This window comes from Orcinus orca, chromosome 7 (genome assembly GCF_937001465.1).
Source record: "Orcinus orca chromosome 7, mOrcOrc1.1, whole genome shotgun sequence".
Classification (NCBI taxonomy): domain Eukaryota; kingdom Metazoa; phylum Chordata; class Mammalia; order Artiodactyla; family Delphinidae; genus Orcinus; species Orcinus orca.
In genome coordinates, this window is record NC_064565.1 from 117620631 (window position 1) to 117642604 (window position 21974).

At 49.5% G+C, this 21974-nt stretch overlaps 1 protein-coding gene across 22 annotated transcripts in view; it reads left to right on the plus strand.

Moving 5' to 3' along the window:
• LRRFIP1 (LRR binding FLII interacting protein 1) overlaps window positions 1-21974 on the plus strand; it is a 142653-nt gene that overhangs the window by 69148 nt on the left and 51531 nt on the right. For 7 of the 22 annotated variants that reach the window (XM_049712381.1, XM_049712384.1, XM_049712388.1 and 4 more), the window contains exon 2: window positions 6322-6408. In XM_049712381.1, the coding sequence (XP_049568338.1) occupies window positions 6322-6408 (87 nt within the window). Of the gene's footprint in view, window positions 1-6321; window positions 6409-12526; window positions 12545-16100; window positions 16149-17767; window positions 17813-18430; window positions 18482-21812; window positions 21852-21974 lie in introns of all 22 variants that reach the window. The other 15 variants (XM_049712374.1, XM_049712390.1, XM_049712391.1 and 12 more) reach the window with 5 other exon arrangements.

Genomic DNA, 21974 nt, shown 5'->3' on the forward strand with positions numbered 1-21974 from the left:
ATCCACTGACTTTTGTGTCCCGCTCTGGTAGAAGCCATTTCTGCTCTGTGGTCCGATCTAGAACTAGAGCTGATCAAGCCCTCGGCCCAGTGCAGAGACCCATCACCAAAGTAACTCCTGTTTTTGCCAGTGACGTTTTCACATAACCCTCCAGCCTTTCTCCAGCCCAGCCCGGGTCTGGGCCGCCGAGAGAGGGTATTTCAGAGAGAAGCATCACTTTGGCTGTCTACCTCCTCAACCAGCCTGTGCGCCCCTGTGGCCGGGCCCTTGGCCGGTGGCCTCCATGCTTCCGCCCCTGGACCTGCAGGGTGCCGTAGGGCTGGTGTCCCAGACCCTGGCTGGGCGCGCCTGGCTGTTTTTAGCCATTTGTTCAGGAGGCCCTGGGGCTCGGACTTGTGCTGCTTTGTGTGGTTTTAGCATCTCTCAGACCATACATATCACCTTAGTGTCAGAGCGTTGTCTTATTTATTTATCTCTGGCAAAATTAAATGTAAAAGTGGAACTTCGGAATCAAGGGTTCAGCTTTTTAGGACTATTAGGAGGCAACTTTGGTGATAAAAGGAATCTTCTCTTCCCAACCATCTCCACCATCAAAGCGTGCCTTGCTTGCAAGCCCCATGTCTGTAAAGCTCTGTTTATGAGGTTCCAGGTCAGGACGGTAGGATCCTGGGGGACTGTGTCCCCTGTGAGGGGGCTGGGACTCTGGCGTTCGTTCCTCACCAACACTGGGCGGTCCTGAGAAAGCCAGGGAGCCTGCATCTCGTCAGAGGAGGCCCGGCTGGGTCAGCTCCTCCCTAATCCTGGAGGTGCGCGGGAACAGGGAGGGGGCCCGATGGTGAGGGCCGGGGGGCAACACTGCAAGGGTTTTTAGCGATGGCGCCAGGCGACCTTCTCGCAGCAGTGAGCTTGGCCTGGTGCTTCTTCATTTCTTTCCTTCCCTCTCTTTCTCTCCCTTTCAGCCTCTGCTCCCTTCCCCCACCCTCCCTTCCTTCCTTCAAAAAATGTTTGCTATTTATTATGAAAAACGTCAAACATAACCCAAGCGGAGATGGGATAACAGAAAGCAGAGGTCGTCGCACTGGGGGGAGCAGCCAGCTCCCTGGGGGCGGGTTGAAGCCCAGACTGGCCGCACCCGAGGCCCTGACTCAGCGGGTCTGGGGTGGAGCTGGAGACTGCATCTTTCACAAGCCCCAGAGGCTGCCGCTGGGGCACAAGGGCCCCCCCTTCCTGCCACCAGCCCCACAGCTGCCAGCCTACGGCCACTTTCCCCACCTGAGCGAGGTCGTATCACGTCATCCTTGAATGTCTCAGCGTGTATCTCAACAAAGATGCTCTTGGGCCAGAAAAGGGGGATTTGGTGTCCGGAGCTACGCCTGTTCCAGAGCCCCTTTCGAGGACGGTGGGCTGAGGGACGAGCAGCTGGACCGGCCCGGCCACCAAGCTCTGGGTGGGAGCGCGGCCCTGCCAGCGTCGTGCGGTCACAGCGAGCAGGCCGGGGGCTAGTAGCCAGTGGAAGGCCCACTGACCTTGACCTCCAGTGGGAGCTGAAGGACGACGGCTGAGAGCCATCGCGGGCGTGGGGAGGGGGAGCCTGGGAAGTCTCGTTTCCCAAACCTTGCTTTACAGGCCTGTGCAGTTTATCGTTTGTGCCCTAAATGCCATAGGTCCGTCTCCTTGGCCCCATCCTTTCCCTTCGGCCACTGTCGTCTCCCTTGAGGTTGGGAGCGCAGCGGGGAGGGGGTCAGGGTGGAGAAATGCCCCACCTCCGAGGCCGGAGGCGTGAGCAGACCGTGTGCCCGGGTTCGGGTTTGGGTGAGTGGCATCCAGCGTGGCGCGGGCTGGCTCCTGGGGCCGCGTGGGCCTCCTCGGGACCCTGGGCACCTGACGTTCCCTCCAGGGCCCTCTCGCCTCTCCGCCCAGCTTCGTCCCCCCCCCCCCGCCCCCGCTCAGAAGCAGCCTCTCCGTACTTCCCGAGTCTCATGCCGCCCTCCCCACCCCGCCCCTGGTCCCCACATTCAGCCAGAGACACGTTTCTAAAGTGAAAGTCAGACCCCGCTGTGCTCTGCCTTCTTCAGACCCGTCAGTGGTTCCGCGTTCCTTCAAGATGAGGTTCCAGGTAGCAGGGCTGAGGCTAGCGCAGGCAGCCGGGCCCTCGGGACTCCGCCGCCCCGTCCTGGCCCCTTGCCGCCCGCCCCCTCGCCTGGCCTTCTCCTCTTTGCCCCTCGGCGTTGGCTTCGGGCCCCCGTCCTCCAGGACGCCTTCCCGACACCCGGACGGGTTACGTTCTCCTCCAGGGCAGCCCCAGCACGGTTTCACCCACCGTAGCGCTTGTCACTTGTACATGGTCCCCGAGAGCTTTGTGTGCACCCCCTGAGACTGGGGCCCCAGACTGCACGTTGAAAGTCCTTCCCCTGCAGTCTCGGCAGTGCTGCGAGGCCTGGGCTGGAGTGCTGGTGGCCAGGAAGCTGCAGTCCCCTACAGGCGAGGGACAGAAAGTGAAAGTGTGCATTTGGAGACTCAAACAGTGTGACCTGGCTGTGACCTCAAGCGTGTGAGTTTATATTTTACAAAAGCGTCAGTCCACAACGGGTTTGTCCTGCATCACCGAAGCCCTGGCCGGGGGCACATCGACCCCTGGAACTGCTCGGTTGATGGCTGGCAACTGGAGGGCAGGGCTGGACCTCCCTGGAAATTTTGGGGGGAATGAACTCGTGCCTGCAGGTCACCAGGGTGGACCATCGCTATTTTGTACTTTCTGTTCATTGAACGACTGATCTTATCAAACATTTCCCCTGATGCTGTCTTAAATGAGCATCATCGGTGATGCTCTGTGTCTGGCTGTTTTGTGTTCTTGGCAGTGTCGGCGTTTTAGAGTGAATTGTGTTGTCGAAGCTCCGTGTGGTTTTTCTTTTAGGCATCTCAGGTTGTGTTGGGGTTATTCTGCTGATACTGGTTTTGTGCTAATGAAGTTGGCTGTGCATAGGTTTTGTGCCCCTTCAGACGTTGGCTTGTGTATCTGTTAGCTTTTAGCCAGAGTCCCAGAAGCAAGCATGGTTGTTACCACTTCCTGTGTTATGAGAACCTTGTTCTCCACATATGAGTCATATAAGAATCCTGTGAGATGGAGGTGCTTCGTGTGGCGGTGACTGCAAGCATTTGAAACTGTACTGAATTATTTATCTCCTTTCCACATTCTAATCGAAGGTGAAGCTTGACCATATCGATCTGTCTTCAGGGTTGGCTAGCTCGTGTCCTCACAGGGAGCTTGTCCTGTAACTTGATTCATTCAACCCAAGCCCAGGTCCCTCAGGTCGGGGGTTGTTCTCATGGACAGGACAGACATGCTGGGTGGACGTGAGGACCAGAGAGGGGGTGGGCCATGACGGGAGCCCTTTGCTGGTGGGTAGAGGCCCACCAGGGTAGCTGGGGTCTGATGGGACATGATTTTGGAGGCCTGCCAGTCTGGTGGGGAGGCCGTCTCAGGTGGCAGGGACCACCTGCTCAGAGAGGTGGTCTCTTCGAGGATCTTTGCTCCGGTCCCAAGAGGAGTTCGAGCAGAGGAGGGGGCTGGCCGGACAGGCTGGGGAGGAGGTGGGCGTGCAGGGGCTCGGGCTCCTTAGTCACAGAGGCACCCACGCTGTGTGAGCAGGAATCATCCCAGACCTCACCACCTCATGTCAGTCGTCTGCTGATGCAGGACAGATACCCACAAATGTGGCAGCTTAGAGCAACACATGCTGATTATCTCACAGCTCCCGTGGGTCAGGAGTTTGGGCACAGCCTACTGGGTCCCTCTGCTCAGGGTCTCCCGAGGCTGCAGTCAAGGTCTCGGCCAGGCTGCATCCGTTCTGGAGCTCAGAGTCCTGTTCCCAGCTCACGTGGTTGTTGGTGGCGTTCACGTCCTGCTGTTGCGGGACTGAGGTCCCATTTTCCTGCTGGCTGTCAGCTGGGCCGCTCTCATTCTTTGTCATGCGACCCCTCACAGGCCCTCTCGCACGTGGCAGCTTGCTTTTGCGAGGCCGGCAGGAGTCTGTCTGACCTCCAGGCCCACTTTTCCAGGGCTCACCTGATGAGGTCAGGCCCACCCTGGAGCTCTGTTTTGATGAACTCAAAGTCAGCTGACGAGGGACCTTCATTACTAGTGCATTTCTCTTTGCAGTATAATGTAACCCAGTCACAGGAGTGACATCTGTCATACTCACCGTTCTAGCCACACTCAAGGGGAGAGGAGAATGAAGAGCATGTACAGCAGTGACGGGAATCTCGGAGACCATCCTAGAATCCTGCCTGCCACACGCCTCTCTCCCCTGTCCCCCTCTGGCAGCCCCTCCTGCTTCCAGCCTCTTTCTCACGTTCTCACTCCTCCACCCGCCTCTTCTTCCTCCATGCCCTCCCTTCTCTTTTCCTAAATCCCCTCGCTGTTCCTCACCGCCCCCTCCCCAAGCTGATGGGCTGTGGCTGCCTGGTCCACACCGGCTTAGAACCTGGGCCAACAGCCAGGGAGCCCAGGAAGGGCTGGAGAGGCAGCTGCACTCAGCGTGGACGCAGACCTCTTGCTGGCCCGTTGATGAAGCTATAGGTAGCCAGTGTACCCAGATGTCAGTCTATCAAACCTTCCCCTCCCCTCCCCTCCTCTCCCCTCCGTTTTGGCTGGATCTCTTTATAGACCCTGAGCGAGTGGCTCATCACACAATGTAACATGGTTTAGAAAATTGAAAATGGCAATGAGGTATCAAAGTTCTGATGCAGTTGTGATTTTTGATATCCTTGATTTGAAGGACCTGGGCTTGGGTTGATAAGGAAACCACATGGGGCTTCCCTGGTGGCGCAGTGGTTGGGAGTCCGCCTGCCGATGCGGGGGACACGGGTTCGTGCCCCGGTCCAGGAGGATCCCACATGCCGCGGAGCGGCTGGGCCCGTGAGCCATGGCCGCTGGGCCTGCGCATCCGGAGCCTGTGCTCCGCAGCAGGAGAGGCCGCAGTGGTGAGAGGCCCGCGTACCGCAAAAAAGACAAAAAAAAAACCCGCATGAACGAAGAGGGTTATAGAATAAATTCCTTATGAGGACATTAGCTAGCTAATCTTTGACAGATCAGCTGTGGTCAGTTTTCAACTTAGATTAGAACTTAGAAGACGAATTTGTAGTTCTTTGTAATGTAATTGTGGGTTGAGGCCGAGGGACGTCCTTGACGTGAGGAGCCACGGTCCTGGTGGGAGCCTGCGGTACAGGGTGCCTGGCCTTTGGGAAGAAACTGGACAACAGGACATTTGGACCACCTCACTGCTTGCTGGCCCCAATGACCACATCAGAAGCACGTGGCCGTCTCCAAAGGCCCCGTTTTAAGATGACCTAGGGAGCAGCGAAAGCTGTCAGAACTGTTGGAAGAATCACAAGTGTATTCCCATAAAAAATTAAGTGGAAAGGATGGATTTGTTTGACACCAGAAAACCTGGATCCTGGTCCCCTTGCACCGTTCACCTCACTGGGCCGTTGTATCACCTGCGATAATGAATAAGCTCGAGATTTGTAGAATGAGAAACAGGGCTCAGGTGCCAGGTCTGACGACGTCGGTTGGTCCTGGTCAAGCGTCTTAGATGCTCTTGAGTAGAATAGGGCAAATCAGCTGCAAGTTGACAGGTAGTTAAATGGAGCCAGATTTTGTTTTAATGTAACAGCTGGAACCACTCTGCTCTGGTGGAAGATGTCTTGCTTGAGAAAAGATGGGCTTCCCAGGGCTCAGGTGCTGAGGGGCAGCTGGGGGGCAGCGGGGAGTAGTGAAGGGTGACTGGACAGGAGTTCTGGAAAGCAGGGGCAGAGTCTCAGCCCAGTGACCTTGGACAGGTCTGGTGGCGTCTCCGGGCCTCTGCTTCCTGGTCTGTAAAGGGAGGGGTTCAACCAGTGACCTGGGGTCTTGTCCAGCTCTAGTGCTTTGCTCCGTGCACTAATCTGTCATCGCTCCAGAGGGAGGCAGACAGCCCAGCCCTGCCACTTATGGGCTGTGTGACGGTGGGCGCCCTACCCTCTCTGTGCCCTAGTTCCCTTATCTATTAGCTGGGTATGGTAACACCATCTCCCCAATAGGGCTGTTACGAGGAGTCCACGGCATAATATACACGAAGCCCTCAGAATAGCACCCATTGGCATTTAGTAAGGGGTCAATCGTGACTACTGTAACTATGGTGACTGTGATTCCTGGACCCTTTTAACGCTTACAAGTCTGTGTTACTATTTATTAACCTCTGAACAAGAGCATCATGGTTAACCGTGTCCTGGACAGGAGCCGCTGGTCTGTCTCTTAATGCCATCTCTGGTCTGTTGCAGGCGGAGGCCAGGCTGGCGGCAAAGCGTGCGGCACGAGCAGAGGCCCGAGAGATCAGGATGAAGGAGCTGGAGCGACAGCAGAAAGAGGTAACGCGGGGCTCCTCATCGGTTCTCGCGGAAGCGTTCCTTCCAGGCAGAGCGGGCCGCACGGGGGCACCTGCCCCTCTGCTGTTGCTCTCGGTTTGAAGGCACCTGTGCCTGTGACTTTGGTTCAAGGTCAGGCCAGGGCATGGCATAGCATACAGATGCCAGATGGCCCATCCTGGACACTCAGCCTGTCGGATCCTGGGACGAGCCTGCGCACAGAGCACGTGCCCACGTGGATCTCCCCGGCCCAGCCTTCTGGCCAGGAGCCAAGAGGTGCTGGCTGTGGACTTGAGGTTCTAGCTGTTGAGCTAGGATGCCCATCCTCTGAATTAAAATGTGAAAGCAGAACAGGTTATTATTTATTTAGGCTAAGCAGTCTCGTTTAAAATGCTTCCCCTGTGGTTTTTACACTTTTTCATAGGTTTCATGAGGCCTGAAGCCCATGTGTGATACAGAGAACAGAATACACACTGGATGAAATAACCAGGATAGAAACTGCCCTCCTGGGAAGGTGGACAGTAATGTGTTTACACACCTGTTAATGCTGTTTGCTACTTTCGTTCACCACCTTGAGCCGCAGCCAGAAGCCACGTGGGCAGCGTGAGGGCTCTTTCACTCGCAGTTCAAGGGGTGGGCTTCCCTGTGACCTTGAAGCCCACGCAGCGCACGAGCGAGTCCCTCTCCACGGTCTCCGCCTTCTCCCGTGGGCCTCGGCCTCGCGGGGTCTGGGGAGCAGCCGTGCCAGGCCCACCAGCGGCTCTGCTTGTTTGAAGATTTGAATGTATTGTGTTGGAGAGGCGGCCTGCTGCTTTCCCCAGGGATGATTTTCGTACTCAGAGTCTGGTTTGGTTCAGGTAGCCAAATTTTCAAAGTCGAACCGGTGTCTTAAAACTTGTGAGGTTTCAGTTAAAGTCTGGATTTCCAGTTTCTCCTAAAACCACTGCAGTTTCTGCCAGGTCCCCAAGGTCACGTTCCCTGTAGAGGCGAGGTGCTCACTGTTGTTCCCTGCGGGGTTTGCCACTCCGCGTGGACGTGTGTACTCGGGGCGAGGGGCGTGGCCAGGCTTGAACTTGAGGAGGAAACCTCTCCCACGTGGCTCCAAGAATCTGTTGAAGGTTACTAGAAACTCAAGCCCAGGGGGTTAGTTAGGAGAGTCATACCTGGGTCCTGATGACAGGAGGGCGGGGGCCCCGGAGTGATGGGGATGGAGGGGACATGTCCCTGAGAGAAAGGCCACACAACACGCCGGCGGCGATGTTGGGAAGTGGCCCGAGCAGAGGGGCAGCCACACCTCGACCGTATTTTAGGCATCACTTGGGGATGTGAAGAAGAAATACTTCTATGGGGAGAAGTATTTGGACTGGAAGGTGGAGAAAAGGGACAGGTGTTGTTGTTTTGTAGACCTTTGTCACTTAACCTGTCTGAGACAGTGTCACCTGGGCTTTAGGAATCACCCTGACAGCAGCCAACAGCCGGGCACCAGACTCTGACATAAAGAGTCCTCGTTGGAGGCCACCTAATGGAATAGTTCTCTTAGCCTGGACTGGTTTTTAAGTTAGAGATTTGATTGATTGATTGGTTGATTGATTGAGCCGAGCCGTGTGGCTTGCGAGATGTCAGTTCCCTGACCAGGGATCAAACCCGGGCCCCAGCAGTGGGCCGCCAGGGAACTCCCTAAGTTAGAGATTTTAAATAGCAAATTGATTTTTCAAACTGCCTGGCATCAATGTCTGTTTAGAATATTCCTGTCCATTCAGTGGCTACTTGCAAAGCCCCCGTGTGTAGGACACTGCCAGCCCCTGCCCTCTGCTTTGGAAACCAACTGGCAGGGAAGCTCGGGGGTTAATGCAGTGGCTTCATCACAGTTTGCGAGGTGAGGCTGCATTCTCCAGCTCCAGCAGAGGCTCATTCGTTCCTCTGCTTCCCCTGCTTCCCCTCCACCCCCCAGTCTTTTTCATATTAAATCCTTAAAAGAGCTGTAAGAAGAATTTTTCAAAATACATTGTTGCCCCTCCAGGTTTTGCCACATTTGACTGAGTGGCTGCCTGGTAGTGTTTCTGGTGGCCTGTGGCTGTCCCCTCCGCTCTGTTGTTGGAGCTGGACCACTGGACTCGGGAAAGATGACCTTGAACCTGTCAGGGGGCCTGCCTTTGGTTTTCTTGGTGGTGTTATCAATGATAATCATTTTATCATTTGTCTCACAAGTGAGAGAAAGTTACTCTCACAAAGGTAAAATTTCTACAAACTCAAGTCCAAAATGAATTGCATTGTATATACATACATATCTATCTTCCAAATTATGATATATTCTAGCCTTAATTATGGGCAGAATTGAATTAAATATATAGTTGATAACAAAAGCAGCCTGTTACAGAGTTCTTTGGCAGAAGTTCTTGATTTAGAAAATGAAAGTTAAGAGGAATTCGGCTAAGTAAGAAACCATTTATTTGAAGGGCCTCCTTTCAAAGCAAAGCACCCTTTTCCCCCTTGGAGTCAAAGAAAGTCCCCTCCCATTGCATTTAATTCTGCAGAGTGATCTGCTGCTGAACTCCTGCACTTCAGTTGCAATATTTCAAGTCGCAAAACCGCAGTTGCTACCCAAAGATGGGAAACTAAGTCAGGGCCATTTAATCTTGGTATCATTAAATGGGCATTGGATGTCGGTGGGGGGAGGGGGTGATCGTGTGGAGGGTCCCCCCGCCGCCTGCCACGCCAGGCACAGCCCTGCCCCTCACAGCAGCCTCACCAGGCCCTGGGAGCCCCACTGTGCTCTCAGGACAGGGACTGAAGTATCCTGGCCTGGCAGGAGCTGAGATTCAAGCCCAGCTCCTGTGCACCGTGGCCTGCCCTGGGGTGTCTGGTACCTGCTAAGGACCTCGGGCTTTGCAGAGAAAATCTGATTAAAACCTGGGAAATCCGATTAAAAATGCCATAGTTTGCCTCACTCGGTGAGACACACAGTGTCGTTGGTTAGTAGATGGCATTAGAATCTTGAAATTCTTTTTTTTTAATTTATTTTATTGAAGTATAGTTGATTTACAGTGTTGTGTTAGTTTTTGCGGTACAGCAAAGTGATTTGGTTACACATATACAAACATTTTTTCATATTCTTTTCCCTTATGGTTTATCACAGGATATTGAATGTAGTTCCTTGTTGTTTATCCATTCTCTGTCTAATAGTTTGCATTGAAATTCTTTATTCTTGCGGTAAAGACACTCGGGTGGTTCACAGGGATGAAAATGTTTTGTCGTGATTCAAGTTCCTTGGAAGGTCTCGCACAAAAGCAGTTTGCTAATTGGGTGCCCTCAGCACTCAGCCACCGCAGAGATGCTTTCAGACGTGGGAACACGTTTCCAGGGACCTTTCTCAGGATCAGGCCATGTGCCTGATGGCTCAGCCCCACGCTGGGAATTATCTGGGTGCAGAATGACACCCTGGGTGGGGGGCCCGTATCAGTCAGGCAGGAAGCAGAGAAAGTAACTCCGGGCAGCACGGTGGGTGAGTGCAGGTGCTGAATGAAGAAGCTGCAGGTGGGGAAAGCCAGGACAGGCAAGAAGGCCTCATGGGTGATGAGAGTCAGATGGCGGAGGCCTGGAGGATGGAGAGAGGGCCCCGGCTCTGCCCGGTGGTTTGTATCGATGTGTGAGCCCAGGAGCACTGACTCACACAAAGGACAGTTTTGCTATCGTAAATTCGGTGTGCTTGGGACAGGAGCGCATTGCCATTTAAAGCGTATGTCTGCTTCCTCAAAAAAGGGATTTGAAAGGTTTAAAATAAAATACGCATATGTTTTATTCGTAGTCAGAGAGAGATCTGGGGTGGGGCGGGGGGCCTGGCAGGGACCTCCTGGAGCCCCTGGCGTGTGGCGGTGCCGGGACTGGGTGCTGCCACAGTCTGGAGAGGGGTCTGTCCGGGTTTTATTGACAGGCGAGGAAGACGGACCTTAATTAGACAGCTTTCCCAAAAGCTGAGCGAGTGGCTGGCCAGGATTCAGATCTGGACCTGGAAAAGCTGCAAAGCTTGGAGGCTTCCCATTACATCCTCTGCCTCCAGATCAAGTGTATGACCAACAGCGAAAACAAAGGGCGGCGTCAGTGTGTCACCCTTGGGATTAACCTTGGCAGAGGGCACGCTGCCACTCGCCGCCAAGGCGGGGGAAGGTCCACGTGGTCCTTAGCGTTTTGCAAGCAGACGTGCACCTTGAAAAACAAGTTTTTTCCTTGGTGCTGATTCAGGGCTTGTCATATAAACACAGAAAGGACCTTTGTGTCCACTGAGTGTTACCGAGAACACGGGAGCAGCAGCTGTTCGTCCAGCTGATTCTTGACGTGACCTGTGTCCTGGGCTGGGGGAGGGGGCACGAGTGGGCCCTTGGGTGCGCGTGGGCGTTCGCGTGCACATCTAGAGAGAGGAGACAGACAAGCTTGCAGGTTTGGGGACGCGCTTTTAGGACTGAGGATGGTGTACAGACAACATCCCTCGGTCTCCCCTCTGCATATCACATCTCCGGGCCTATTATTAGAAATAGCACCACAATCTGAGGTTATACAATCTGATAGCCCAGGCACTGGCATTTTAAGTTGTTGATTAAGTGTAAATGAATATGCTTTGGAAGACCCGTGTTTAACTAGTAGGGTTGATATTTTGGTGTAAAAATTGAGAAACACAATCCCTGTTTGCACCGGCCGGCGAGCCACCCTGTCTCTGCACAGGTGCTTCTGAGCAGGACCAAGGCTTTCCTTAACAAGGAGGTCAGCTCGGCTGCAGGCAGACGTAGGCTGTGAATGCCTGGAGAGCAGTGACCGTCGCTGGGGGCTCAGGAGAGCAGGAAGCTGGCAGCACCACTGGGGGGTGTCAGAGATGGGTCATGGTTGAAGCCACACTAGTGCCTGGGACCCTCCAAGGCCAGCATGAGAGTGTCATCAGTGCTGGAGGAGTGTAGACCTGTCATCAAGCCCCAGCAGGCCCTGAGGACATGGGGGCCTCGAGCCGGCTGCAGATCTATCCAGATGGCCCAGGCACCCCAGCCCTCCTAGCCGCCCACCGCACCCCCCAGAATGGTTCTTTTCACCCGTGCGGATGGTGAGAACCGACTACGTTAGCTGTGCTTGGGGGCTGTTTCAAAGATTATGAGCTCCTTTTTAATGGATTTATTCAGGAGAATATGTAGATATTCTTGGGGAAATCTGAGTGAACCTTTTACTTTGTTCGAGAACCTACACTAGTGGGAAAAAAAAATGGTGGTATGATGCCCAGGTGATCTCATGATGGTCAGAGTGCATCTCTTGTTGCTACTGACCTGATAAACATTTCTGTTGGAGGAACAATGTTCAGTAGTCATAGTGTTGAATACATTGATCTGTGCTCACCCACATAGGACTAGAAGCACCGAGTCTCAAGCCTTGTAGTTGTGGCAGTGCCTTGGACAATGCCTGACTCAGTCAAAGTTTTGTTGAATGAATGAATGAACGGATGGGTGGAGTAGACATCTCAGTCTTACCTAGAGATTACTACAAAATTAGGAGGAAGCTCTAGAGCAAACGAATATGTCAAGGTATGATAATAAGCTTTTCAATTTTTTTTCAGTTATATTCCAGTGATCACTCCATTTGGCTGGAATTTTCCTGGTATTCTGTTTGTATCTGTTGAATTTTCCACGTATTCTGCATGAATCCGAATGTGAAAGCCTCTTTCTTCACTCTTTGTGAATTTGACCAGTTGACTTTCCAATTAAATTTCTGTACTTTTTTGTTAAACTTTGATCACAGTGAAAAGAAATTTTAAATTGAAGATGAAGTTCTTTTTCCCATTAACGGTAACAGGTTATACAAACTTCTGCATTAGAATAGTAGCAGGATTCTTGTAGACTTGTGTGGACATGCCTGTGTTTCACCAATATATCTAAAATAGAATGTAAAATCTGTTATGAAATTACTGATTATTTCAATGAGGCTTCAAGAGGTTTTTTTCATTCATATTTCACCAGTTTTCACCTTTTTTTCCAATATGGCTTTTATTCATATTCCTAGGTACTTACAGAACCTTTCTTTCTGATGTTTATACTTCTGTAACTGGATTTTATATTTCTTTCCCAATTTCTTTTGCCCTCCTCTATAGATCTATCAGGTTCAAAAGGTAGGCTCTTCCTTCTTTATTTTCTAATTTGCATGTACTCTTTTTCCCTTGCCAAGGACCTGGCCACCTTTCAGAAATAACACCTTTGATTGAAAACTCATCGAAGTTCTTACTGCTTCTTTTACTGCTTTATTTATGAATCGGTTTGAACAAGAATGCTTAGGTCCCCACTTCAGCCCACACGCAAAGCAGCCATCAGCACACATTTCTGTGTACTGAAAGCTTTTCCCATCTCCCTTTTCTCAAGAAATTAGAAAATCGTTGAAGAAGAAAAATGAACTCTAAGACAAAATAAAAATCACACCTCAGAGTTCGGAAAACCTTTTGAAATCAGATATTTAAAAAGAAAGATTATCCTCTCATATAATTTTATTAGAAGGGGTTTAAGCTATCAAGGCATATTACCATACATGAGGAGATTATTACATACTGATTTAAAATCTGAGTAAAAAAAGAAAATGGTGATATAACAGTAAAATCCAACAGCTTAAAACACACCTGCCTTCTATCTCCAATATTCTGTTTCCTAGTATTTTGTAAAAGCAGCTGAGGTTTAGAAATAAATGCACTGAGCAGGCCAGACACAGAAAATAAAGAGGAGAACAACCAAGTCAGTGACTCCTGATCCAGCAATAACGAAGGAAGGAGTAAGCGGTTCCCTGAGAACTTACAGAAAGTGTTTACAGTGAGTCTTTCCCAAAAATGAATTGTTGTTACTTACGACACCTATAATAGCTTCGTGTTTACAAATTTATTTAGTTTACAGATAAAGAAGGACTATATTTGCCTTTGAGAGCAACTAAGAAAATCAAAGCAAGGTGACTTAATTTCGTAGGGTAGAACGTGCCGACCCTTTAAACACCCTCTATCAGTAAATGTAAAATTCTGCTTTTGGATTCCTTTGCCAGCTACAGTTCCAAATTGCCTTTCCTTCCTGCCTCTCTCACTCTGCATAACTACTGTCCCCCAGAGTGTTAAGAAACCAGTTAAGTAGGTGCCAGAATCTGTTTGGACTTGGTTAGTTTTTGCAGGGTCCACTTGGAAATGTGTATTGAAGCTAGAGCTCCAACCCATACACAGAGAATCTAGGTAGGGATTTCATAGGTAAAAGACAAGGCTGGGGGCTTCTCTGGTGGCGCAGTGGTTGAGAGTCCGTCTGCCGATGCAGGGGACACGGGTTCGTGCCCCGGTCCGGGAAGATCCCACATGCCGCGGAGCGGCTGGGCCCGTGAGCCATGGCCGCTGGGCCTGCGCGTCCGGAGCCTGTGCTCCGCAACGGGAGAGGCCGCAACAGTGAGGCCCGCGTACCGCGGAAAAAAACCAAAAACAAACAAAAAGACAAGGCTGGGAACCATCACAGTATCTGATAGAGCAGGACATAACTGCCTAAAACCTAGACAAGGGACTCCTATCTGGTCATTTCCACTTTGATTCATTCCCATCTGGTGCTGCATCAAGATTATTTTCCTTTCACCAACTCACCAGGGATACGCCCTTAGAACTTTGTCAGAATGGTCATTTGTATACAAATACAGCTAGAGGGAGCACAGGAAGCCCTCCATGGGAAAACAGATACACATTTTTATCATAAAGATGTGTCCAAGGGAAGGGAAGGCTTTCCTTGTCACGGAGACTCAGGAAACGGAAAAGGAAGCAGTAAGGCTCTGTTCCAGCCCATCGGCTGCATCCATCACGGTTTCTCTCCTGCGGAATCAAAGCTGTTTCTGAAAGTCGAGCACTTCTGCGTTCGTCTGGCTTTTGCTTCCTTCTGCATGACTCGCTGGCTAATCATAGCAGTTTACATGTGCAATATCTTACACTTTCTAGAGTTTGCTGTGCTGTCACTGCCAGCTAACACCAGGACTACTCGTTAACCGCACTTACTGTTGGCAGGGGTGTCCTCCCTCCATGGAATGGCGTGGAGATGCAGCTGTAGAGTTACAGCAGCTGTTTATTAGGCCACCTGTGGACTCGATGAAAGACTTTAAATACTGATTCTTATCTTTGTCCTAAAAAGAGCAATAGGTAGAGTGCAGTATGTGATATGGGTATAGAATTGGCCAAAAAGGGAAATATGGAAATAGAAAATCGGATAACACGGACTTCTTTTGGAATTTACTTTTTGTCAATTTCTGTAGGCCCCCTCCTTTTTAAAAACCACATTTTCTTTCTGTCTTTGCAGTTAAGCTGTGGGATAAAGGAGGGTTGATGGCATCAAATTTTCATATCTGGAATTTGACAGTGAGAGTGGGGCTAACATGAATTGAACGCAGAATAGCTCTAAGCCGTTGCATTTCACTTAAACTGATGTTAAAACGTGACTTTAGGAAGTGTTTACGTTTATTTCCTTTCTCGATTTATAGTCTAAGGAAAGGAACTTACAGAAAAAGATTTGGCTTATGTGCTGCGGATATTAAGGTTCTGTATTGTTTGACTTTTTAAAGCACTGTTAAATTCTCCCTCCTGATTTTCTTCTTCCAGTTTTCTGCTTGCTGCCGCCTCTAGGAGAAAGGGGCAAGGCCATCGAAGAGCCATATATATATTCTAAATCTGGCCGCCCATCAAAATAAATGGAAACTGAACCAAACATAGCAGCAGCCTGTTTTGGTCATTGTAAAACAATTTCAAAAATTGTCGTGTACTCTAGCATCCAGTTTTTTTCTTCTGATGATAAGCTTTTCACATGTAAGAGGAAAATCCCATCTGTGTCATACGATAGGGAGGTTTGGATGGTTGTTTCTTGCTTTTCTTATTAGAAATTGAGGGAAGAGTGAGGAGGACAGCAAAACCCCATTACTTGAGAGTCTACCTGGGTTCCCACCTGAATTTGGAATTGCTGTATTTAGTAACAGTAGTAGCCACCCTGAATCTGCTTTTCTGTTTCTAACTTGGGCCATTGCGGTTTAGACAGGCAAGCTGAAACCATGGAGGTGTTGGCTAAAGAAAACACCAAGCAGAACTTTTCTTCCCTGGGCCAAGACCTCTTCTGCAACAACCTGCTTGGTCGTCTTGCCATCAGTGGCATGTTATAAAGACGTCCACAGCCCAGAAATTCTCGAGGGCCTAAATTTAGCATGGCTATCAGATAGCTGGAGCAAGTGTACTAGAAATCTAGGGGCAGCACACCATTTCTCCCCCTTTCCTCTGGTGTTCTCCTTCCTGTTGTAGCAGCACGGGAATGGCTTTAGCTTCTCTTAAATCGTGCTTTATTCCTGCAGTACACCTGTTCCGAAGGCATGGACAGCTTTACAGAGGGGCTTGAAAGCTGCTGGGCTCAGTTTGAATTCCTGGTCTCTACGGAGGCCACCCCCTCGCCCCAGGACTGCTTCGTCCTGGGCTCTCTCGTCTTCCCCGAGGGAGCGGGTTGGGAGGCTCTGTCTTCACAGGCTCACAGGCCGCGTGGAGGTCAGAGCCTGACCATGTGCTTCCCTGCTCTGCCTTGGCATGCTACCTTGACCCCGAGGCTTGGCAACAGTTTGGAAATGCATGTCAGAACAGTGTCCTGTGCGATTACCGTTGCACTTCTTGCCTAATTTTCTTTCCCTTCTGTCTGTAGAAATATTATGGGCTGGATACAAAGTGGGGCGACATCGAGCAATGGATGGTAGGCCTTGAATCTGATTTTGAAAAGCGTAAATGGTTTGTAATTGGATTCTTCCACAGTTTAATTACATGGCTAGATCCCTGTTGCACCCTAATTTGATACTGAGTGATTTCCTGCTGGGCGTGCTTGCATCTGGCCTGGTTGTGTACATCCCACGTGAAACCTGGTTAGAAGGTGCCCTGGCCAGGGCTGGTGTCAGGTCTGTTCAGTAGCAGCTGACTCCTGGAGCTTCCAGGCCAGCGTTTGTGAGGGTCTCCACCCCGACCAGGACCCCGATCTCCTCTGCAGTGGACTCCCCACTGGGGACACTCAGGCTGGGCGTGTGGCCCCGGCGCGAGAACTTTCCCATGAGCATCCGGTCCAGCCAGCTCTAGTTGGAATCCAGGGGGACGCGTGATGCTGCAATTCCTTCACTCACGATTGCAGTCAGCTGCCCGGTCACCCCATTCCGACCTCTATACTTTGCTGCTGGGTACCCCCCGCCCCAACCTCATCTGCTGTGCCTGAGAAACCACTGTCCTCTGGTGAGAAAATTCCTTTACCTTCTCACCCTGTTTCCTGGCACGACTTAGCTGTCCTCCTTAGTCGGTTAAGAGCTGGCCCGCCCCTCACGATACCCCTGTCCTTACGACCCTCCCAGGGGGAGATCTTGCCCCCTGGCGGGAGGTTCTAGAAGAGGGGGGATTCCAAGAGCTGTCCACTGGTCCCGAGGGAGCACGGCTTCATGGCTCCTGTCATGAATTCATCCACCTGAGTGCTCCCCACCTCTTCCTGTCCTTGTCACCTTGCTGACTGGCCTCATGGACATCATCACGTACCTGTAGCATTTGAGAACCTGACCAGTATGGAACTGTCCTATTAGGTGTCCCTTACACATAAAATAATCTAAGGGAGTATAAAATGACCTAACATTGAGAGATCTGTGTATAATATAAAAGAAAACAGTTGATGACATATAAAGAGCACACAGTTCCTCTATTTAAAAAACTATTAACTTCAACCTCTGTTATGTGTAAACCATCATTCTAGTTTATATGACACAGGGAGATGTACGTTTATCAAGTCGTAAGACACAGTTAAAAGATGTGTCAGTGTTCTATATACCACTGAGAAAGAAACAGAAAGTTGCTAATTATAATCGTGAGCAACTTTGATGATAAGATATGCCCCAACTTCAGAGACGTCCAAATGCAAAATGGAGCACCTTAGAATGCACAAAATATGGTAGATGGGGTGGCATCCGTATTGGATCTCTTACGAAAGTGATTTCTCTTCCAATTCCTGAAGAGAAGTGAGTAAGGTTTTGAACGTAAGAAGAAAAGTAGGCTGATTTCAATGGACCACATTCAATTCGGAAAAAATTAAGACCCTGCTTTTCACCCAACACGCACTTGCTTTTAAAGCCAAAATGAAATATGCTGATTCTTTGTGTGCTTAAGCCCCCCACCCACTTTTAGAAGAAAACATTTTCCCCCAGTGGTTTAATTGAAGCCTTTAAGCAAAAGCAAAGAAAATATTTGTTTGACATTTATATCAGAAATACTGTATTATGGAGTATCTAAGCCTTCTCCTGTGTCTGCCCTAACCTTTCTGTGCTGTTTCCTCCGTTGCTTTGGTAGGAAGACAGTGAGCGCTACTCCCGTAGATCCAGAAGAAACACGTCGGTTAGTACTGTGTTCATTCGTTACCTCGGCGTTTTGACTGAAGTCTGATTTGCAGTTTTAATGGCTGAAATACATAAATTGTCTCTCTATCCATCTGTCTGTATGTATATACACCTATCTATAGATCTGTATCTATATCTATATCTTAATGATACTTATGAAAGAAATTAACTAACACTGATACTGTTACCTAAACAAAGACTGTGAACTCAGCCTTTAGCATTGTGACCTGACTTTGGTGAGGCGAGAGTGAGTGTTTGAAAATTTTCTGAGTTTCATGACAGTTTTAGTGCTTTTTTCGCTATTAAATACCCATGAATAATTTGCAGAGTAATATGCATTAAGCTACATGTTTGTAGGTTACCAGCGAAGTGAACAGCATCACTGTAGTGAAGTTAAAGTCGTGTTATCCAGAAACAGTCTTATGTTAAGCAGAGGTGCACAAACAAAGCCCTTTTGGCGAAAACCCAGGCTCACGTGCACTGAGTTTTTCACAGGGGCCTGATCTGCCCCCCTGCCATGTGTCGGGTCAGCCGCTTCCCTCAGAGCTGGTCACTGGTTTCTCTGTGTCTGTTACGTCATCGCCTCATGGTTGTTTTCATCCTTTCTTTTTACTAGGCGTCTGATGAAGATGATCGCGTGTCAGCGGGTAGCCGCGGAAGTCTGAGGGTCAGTAACCAGATGGTTGAGTTTGCATGGTACAGTCTGTGTCCACGCTCCTGGCCCTTCCATCCCTGCGTTCGAAGTTCTTGTTCATTATCCCTGTAGCCTCTGTTCAATGGTGGGATGTCTCTTTGTGATGTAGAGAGATTAGTGATAAGCGTAAGCAGTTTTGTTGTGTCTTTCTCCCCAGAGTGGAAGTCGTCCTTTCTTCGTGTTGGTCCACATCACAAAACTGCCCCATTTAGAGTAAGTTGCCTCATTGCTAGTGTGGTGAAGGGGAGCACGAAGGCTCATTCTGTCCTAATGGAAGTGCACAAGCTCCCCAGCAAATTGGAATCTCAGTTAAAGTAACTACAAGTTAAAGGAACTATTATTCAGTGATGTTTCCCATAGCTCCTTGAAAGCTGCTGTAGGCTGCCGGTGGAACACCGGGGCACATTGAATCCGTCCAGCCTGAGGTCTCAGGAGCCTTTCCTTTCATCAACTATAATGAAATCTCTTCATCACTGACAGCCTGATGGTTGAGAAACACAAATACACATTTTTCCTTAAACATTCCAAAAATCTTCATAATTATACTTGAAAACAAGGCATGCTTTGGGAAGTGAAGTAGAGAAAAACGTGTTTTGCTTAGTCCTTTAAGTCAGTGAATTAATCTGAGCGTGTCAGGTTAGTTTACCCCTGGATTAAAGCTGCATCTCTCTGCTGGTAATAATTCGGTCTCGACGCAGCCACTCCATTTTACGGAAGGACTGTATGGGGCAGAAGCCTTGTTTTTAATCACCGTGGCAATTAAGTCGTGATGTAACTCCTAGCCTTCTTATACACGCACCAAATGTACATTTAATTTAGCTGTTTATAACAATAAACTATAAAGGTGATACAGTCAGCCTTCCATATACCCAAGGTTCTGCATGATTCAACCAATCACGGATTAAAAATATTCAGAGGGGAAAATTCCACACTATTCATGTAGCATTTATGTTGTATTAGGTGTTACAAGTAATCTAGAGATGACTGAATGTGTACAGGAGGGTGTGCGTAGGTTATATGCAGATACTACGCCATTTTATATAAGGGACTGGAGCATCTGCAGATTCTGGTATCTGGGGGGGTCCTGGAACCAACCCCCCGCAGATACCGAAGGATGGCTGTACACTGTTGCTTTGCTGTTAACAACTGTCATTGGCCTGAAGGTGCCAAAAGCATATCCATCGTGGTTTTGCCAGAAAGTTACGGTTCAAAGGTGAAGTCAGTTAAAGAGCTTCCTTGCTATTTGAAACTTTCTCCTTAGCCATGTAGTTGTAACTTCCTCACATACCCTCTGACATGATTCACACGAGAGGAAGTAAGATTTATGTAACCTAAACATTATCAATGCAAAACTCAGTTTGCAGAATCTGTAGACAAGGGTCAGAAATTACAGCTGTCCAGCAGGTGCAGGAGAAGGTCGGGTCCTTGAAACCAAATGAAGAAGATACCTTTTCAAGGAGAAGGGGCGTGATCATGTGAGCACAGGACTCACATGACCACTGGCCAAGACGTTGGTGAGCTTGACAAGGGCACTTTTGATGGAAATATTGAGGGCAAAACCTGACTGTTTTGGGCTCAAGGGAGAATAGGAGAGATGCAGAAAGAACCCAAACTCTCTTTCAAAACAGCATTTTCCGGGCTTCCCTGGTGGCGCAGTGGTTGAGAGTCCGCCTGCCGATGCAGGGGACATGGGTTTGTGCCCTGGTCCGGGAAGACCCCACATGCCGCGGAGCGGCTGGGCCCGTGAGCCATGGCCGCTCAGCCTGCGCGTCCGGAGCCCATGCTCCGCAACGAGAGAGGCCACAGCAGTGAGAGGCCCCCGTACCGCAAAAAAATAAATAAAATAAAATAAAATAGCATTTTCCATCTGCGATCCTCCTTGAAATTGTATTCAAGATTTTGTTTGTACTTGCATTTTTCTGGGAAAATAATCTGTCACTTTCTTAAGATTCTCAGAGCTGATCCCAAAAAGCTTAAAACTATTGTATTATTAGTGGTTGTTTGGGTGTTTATAGCATTTATTTCATTTTCAACGATTTTAACCAGAAATGAGCTAAATTTCTGTGCTGGACACCATTCTTTGCCAAGATACAAGCCTATTTGTTTTAGGATATAAAAGTTTATGGAGGAGCTCCACAATTAGGGTGCTAAGTAAGAGATGGGGGGAAGGTGGAAAGTCAGCAGTGGATGGGTTTTCGTCGCTAGCCGGGTGGCGTGCTCCCCCGCTCTTTCCTGTGACGCACTTGATCTAAAGAAATAACTCTCGTTAAAAATCACAGACCTTGAGAACTTGGATCCTGGGGATAAGAGTCAAACCTTCTAATTTTTACAGACACAGAACAAGCCCAGAGCAGCGAGGGGGCCTGCTCAGGGCCAGGGTGCTGTGACAGCATCAATCCCAAAGCCCGTCGGGGGCCCGGAAGTGGCCTCTCCTGGTTGGTGGGCGGGCAGGGTTCCCCACTGCGCCTCCCCCGCCAGGGGGGCTCATCTCAGGCCTTCAATGCGTAGGGCCAGTTTCTACCGTTTTTCATATTTTAATATTTGGAAATCTTCCGTTTGCAAAGTTCAAAGACCCTATCTTTTTTTTTTTTTTTTTTCCGGTACGCGGGCCTCTCACTGTTGTGGCCTCTCCCGTTGCGGAGCACAGGCTCCGGACGCGCAGGCTCAGCGGCCATGGCTCACGGGCCCAGCCGCTCCGCGGCATGTGGGATCCTCCCGGACCGGGGCACGAACCCGCGTCCCCTGCATCGGCAGGCGGACTCTCAACCACTGTGCCACCAGGGAAGCCCAAAGACCCTATCTTTTATCTCTTGACTTTCTCAAAATACAGGCCTTCTTCACTCCACTGACAGTGATGATAAACCCTTAAAAATGGAAGAAATTTTTTTTTCTAGCGTTTGTATGGACATTCTCAGAAAACCTAGATTTAGATATCATAAGTACTTAATTTTCTCTACTTAAAAATTGAGAGTGACAAATCTGTTGACCTTTTGCCTAATGTAAATAGAATGCTTTAGGTAGAGGAGGAGAAAGGATTGCTCAGACTGCTTCAGATTCCATGAATTAGGGCAACAGCTGCCACGGAAGTTTCATTTAATGCTAATGGATTTTATGGTAATGCTAATGTAATTGCGTTTGTAAATACATACGAGATTCTAGAAGTCATGAAAATAGTTGAATTTCATTAAGATTTTCAAGATTGCCTGTTTTTTGTTTTATGTTTGTGTTATGCCTTAGGTAGCTTTTTAATTGATTTTGGGCAACTCTTTTGTGTTGTTTTTCTCTTCCATCCCACCTCTGACAGTCGCAGCCTGACTTGGAGTACGGGGGTCCCTACGCTTGGGTGAGACGAACATGTGGCCTGATCCTAATAGTGTTGTGTGGGAGATAATAACCTGTGGCGTTTCCAGTAATCTCATGAGCATTTGTACACCTTTGTTTTAAAAGACACATGCCACGCACCTGT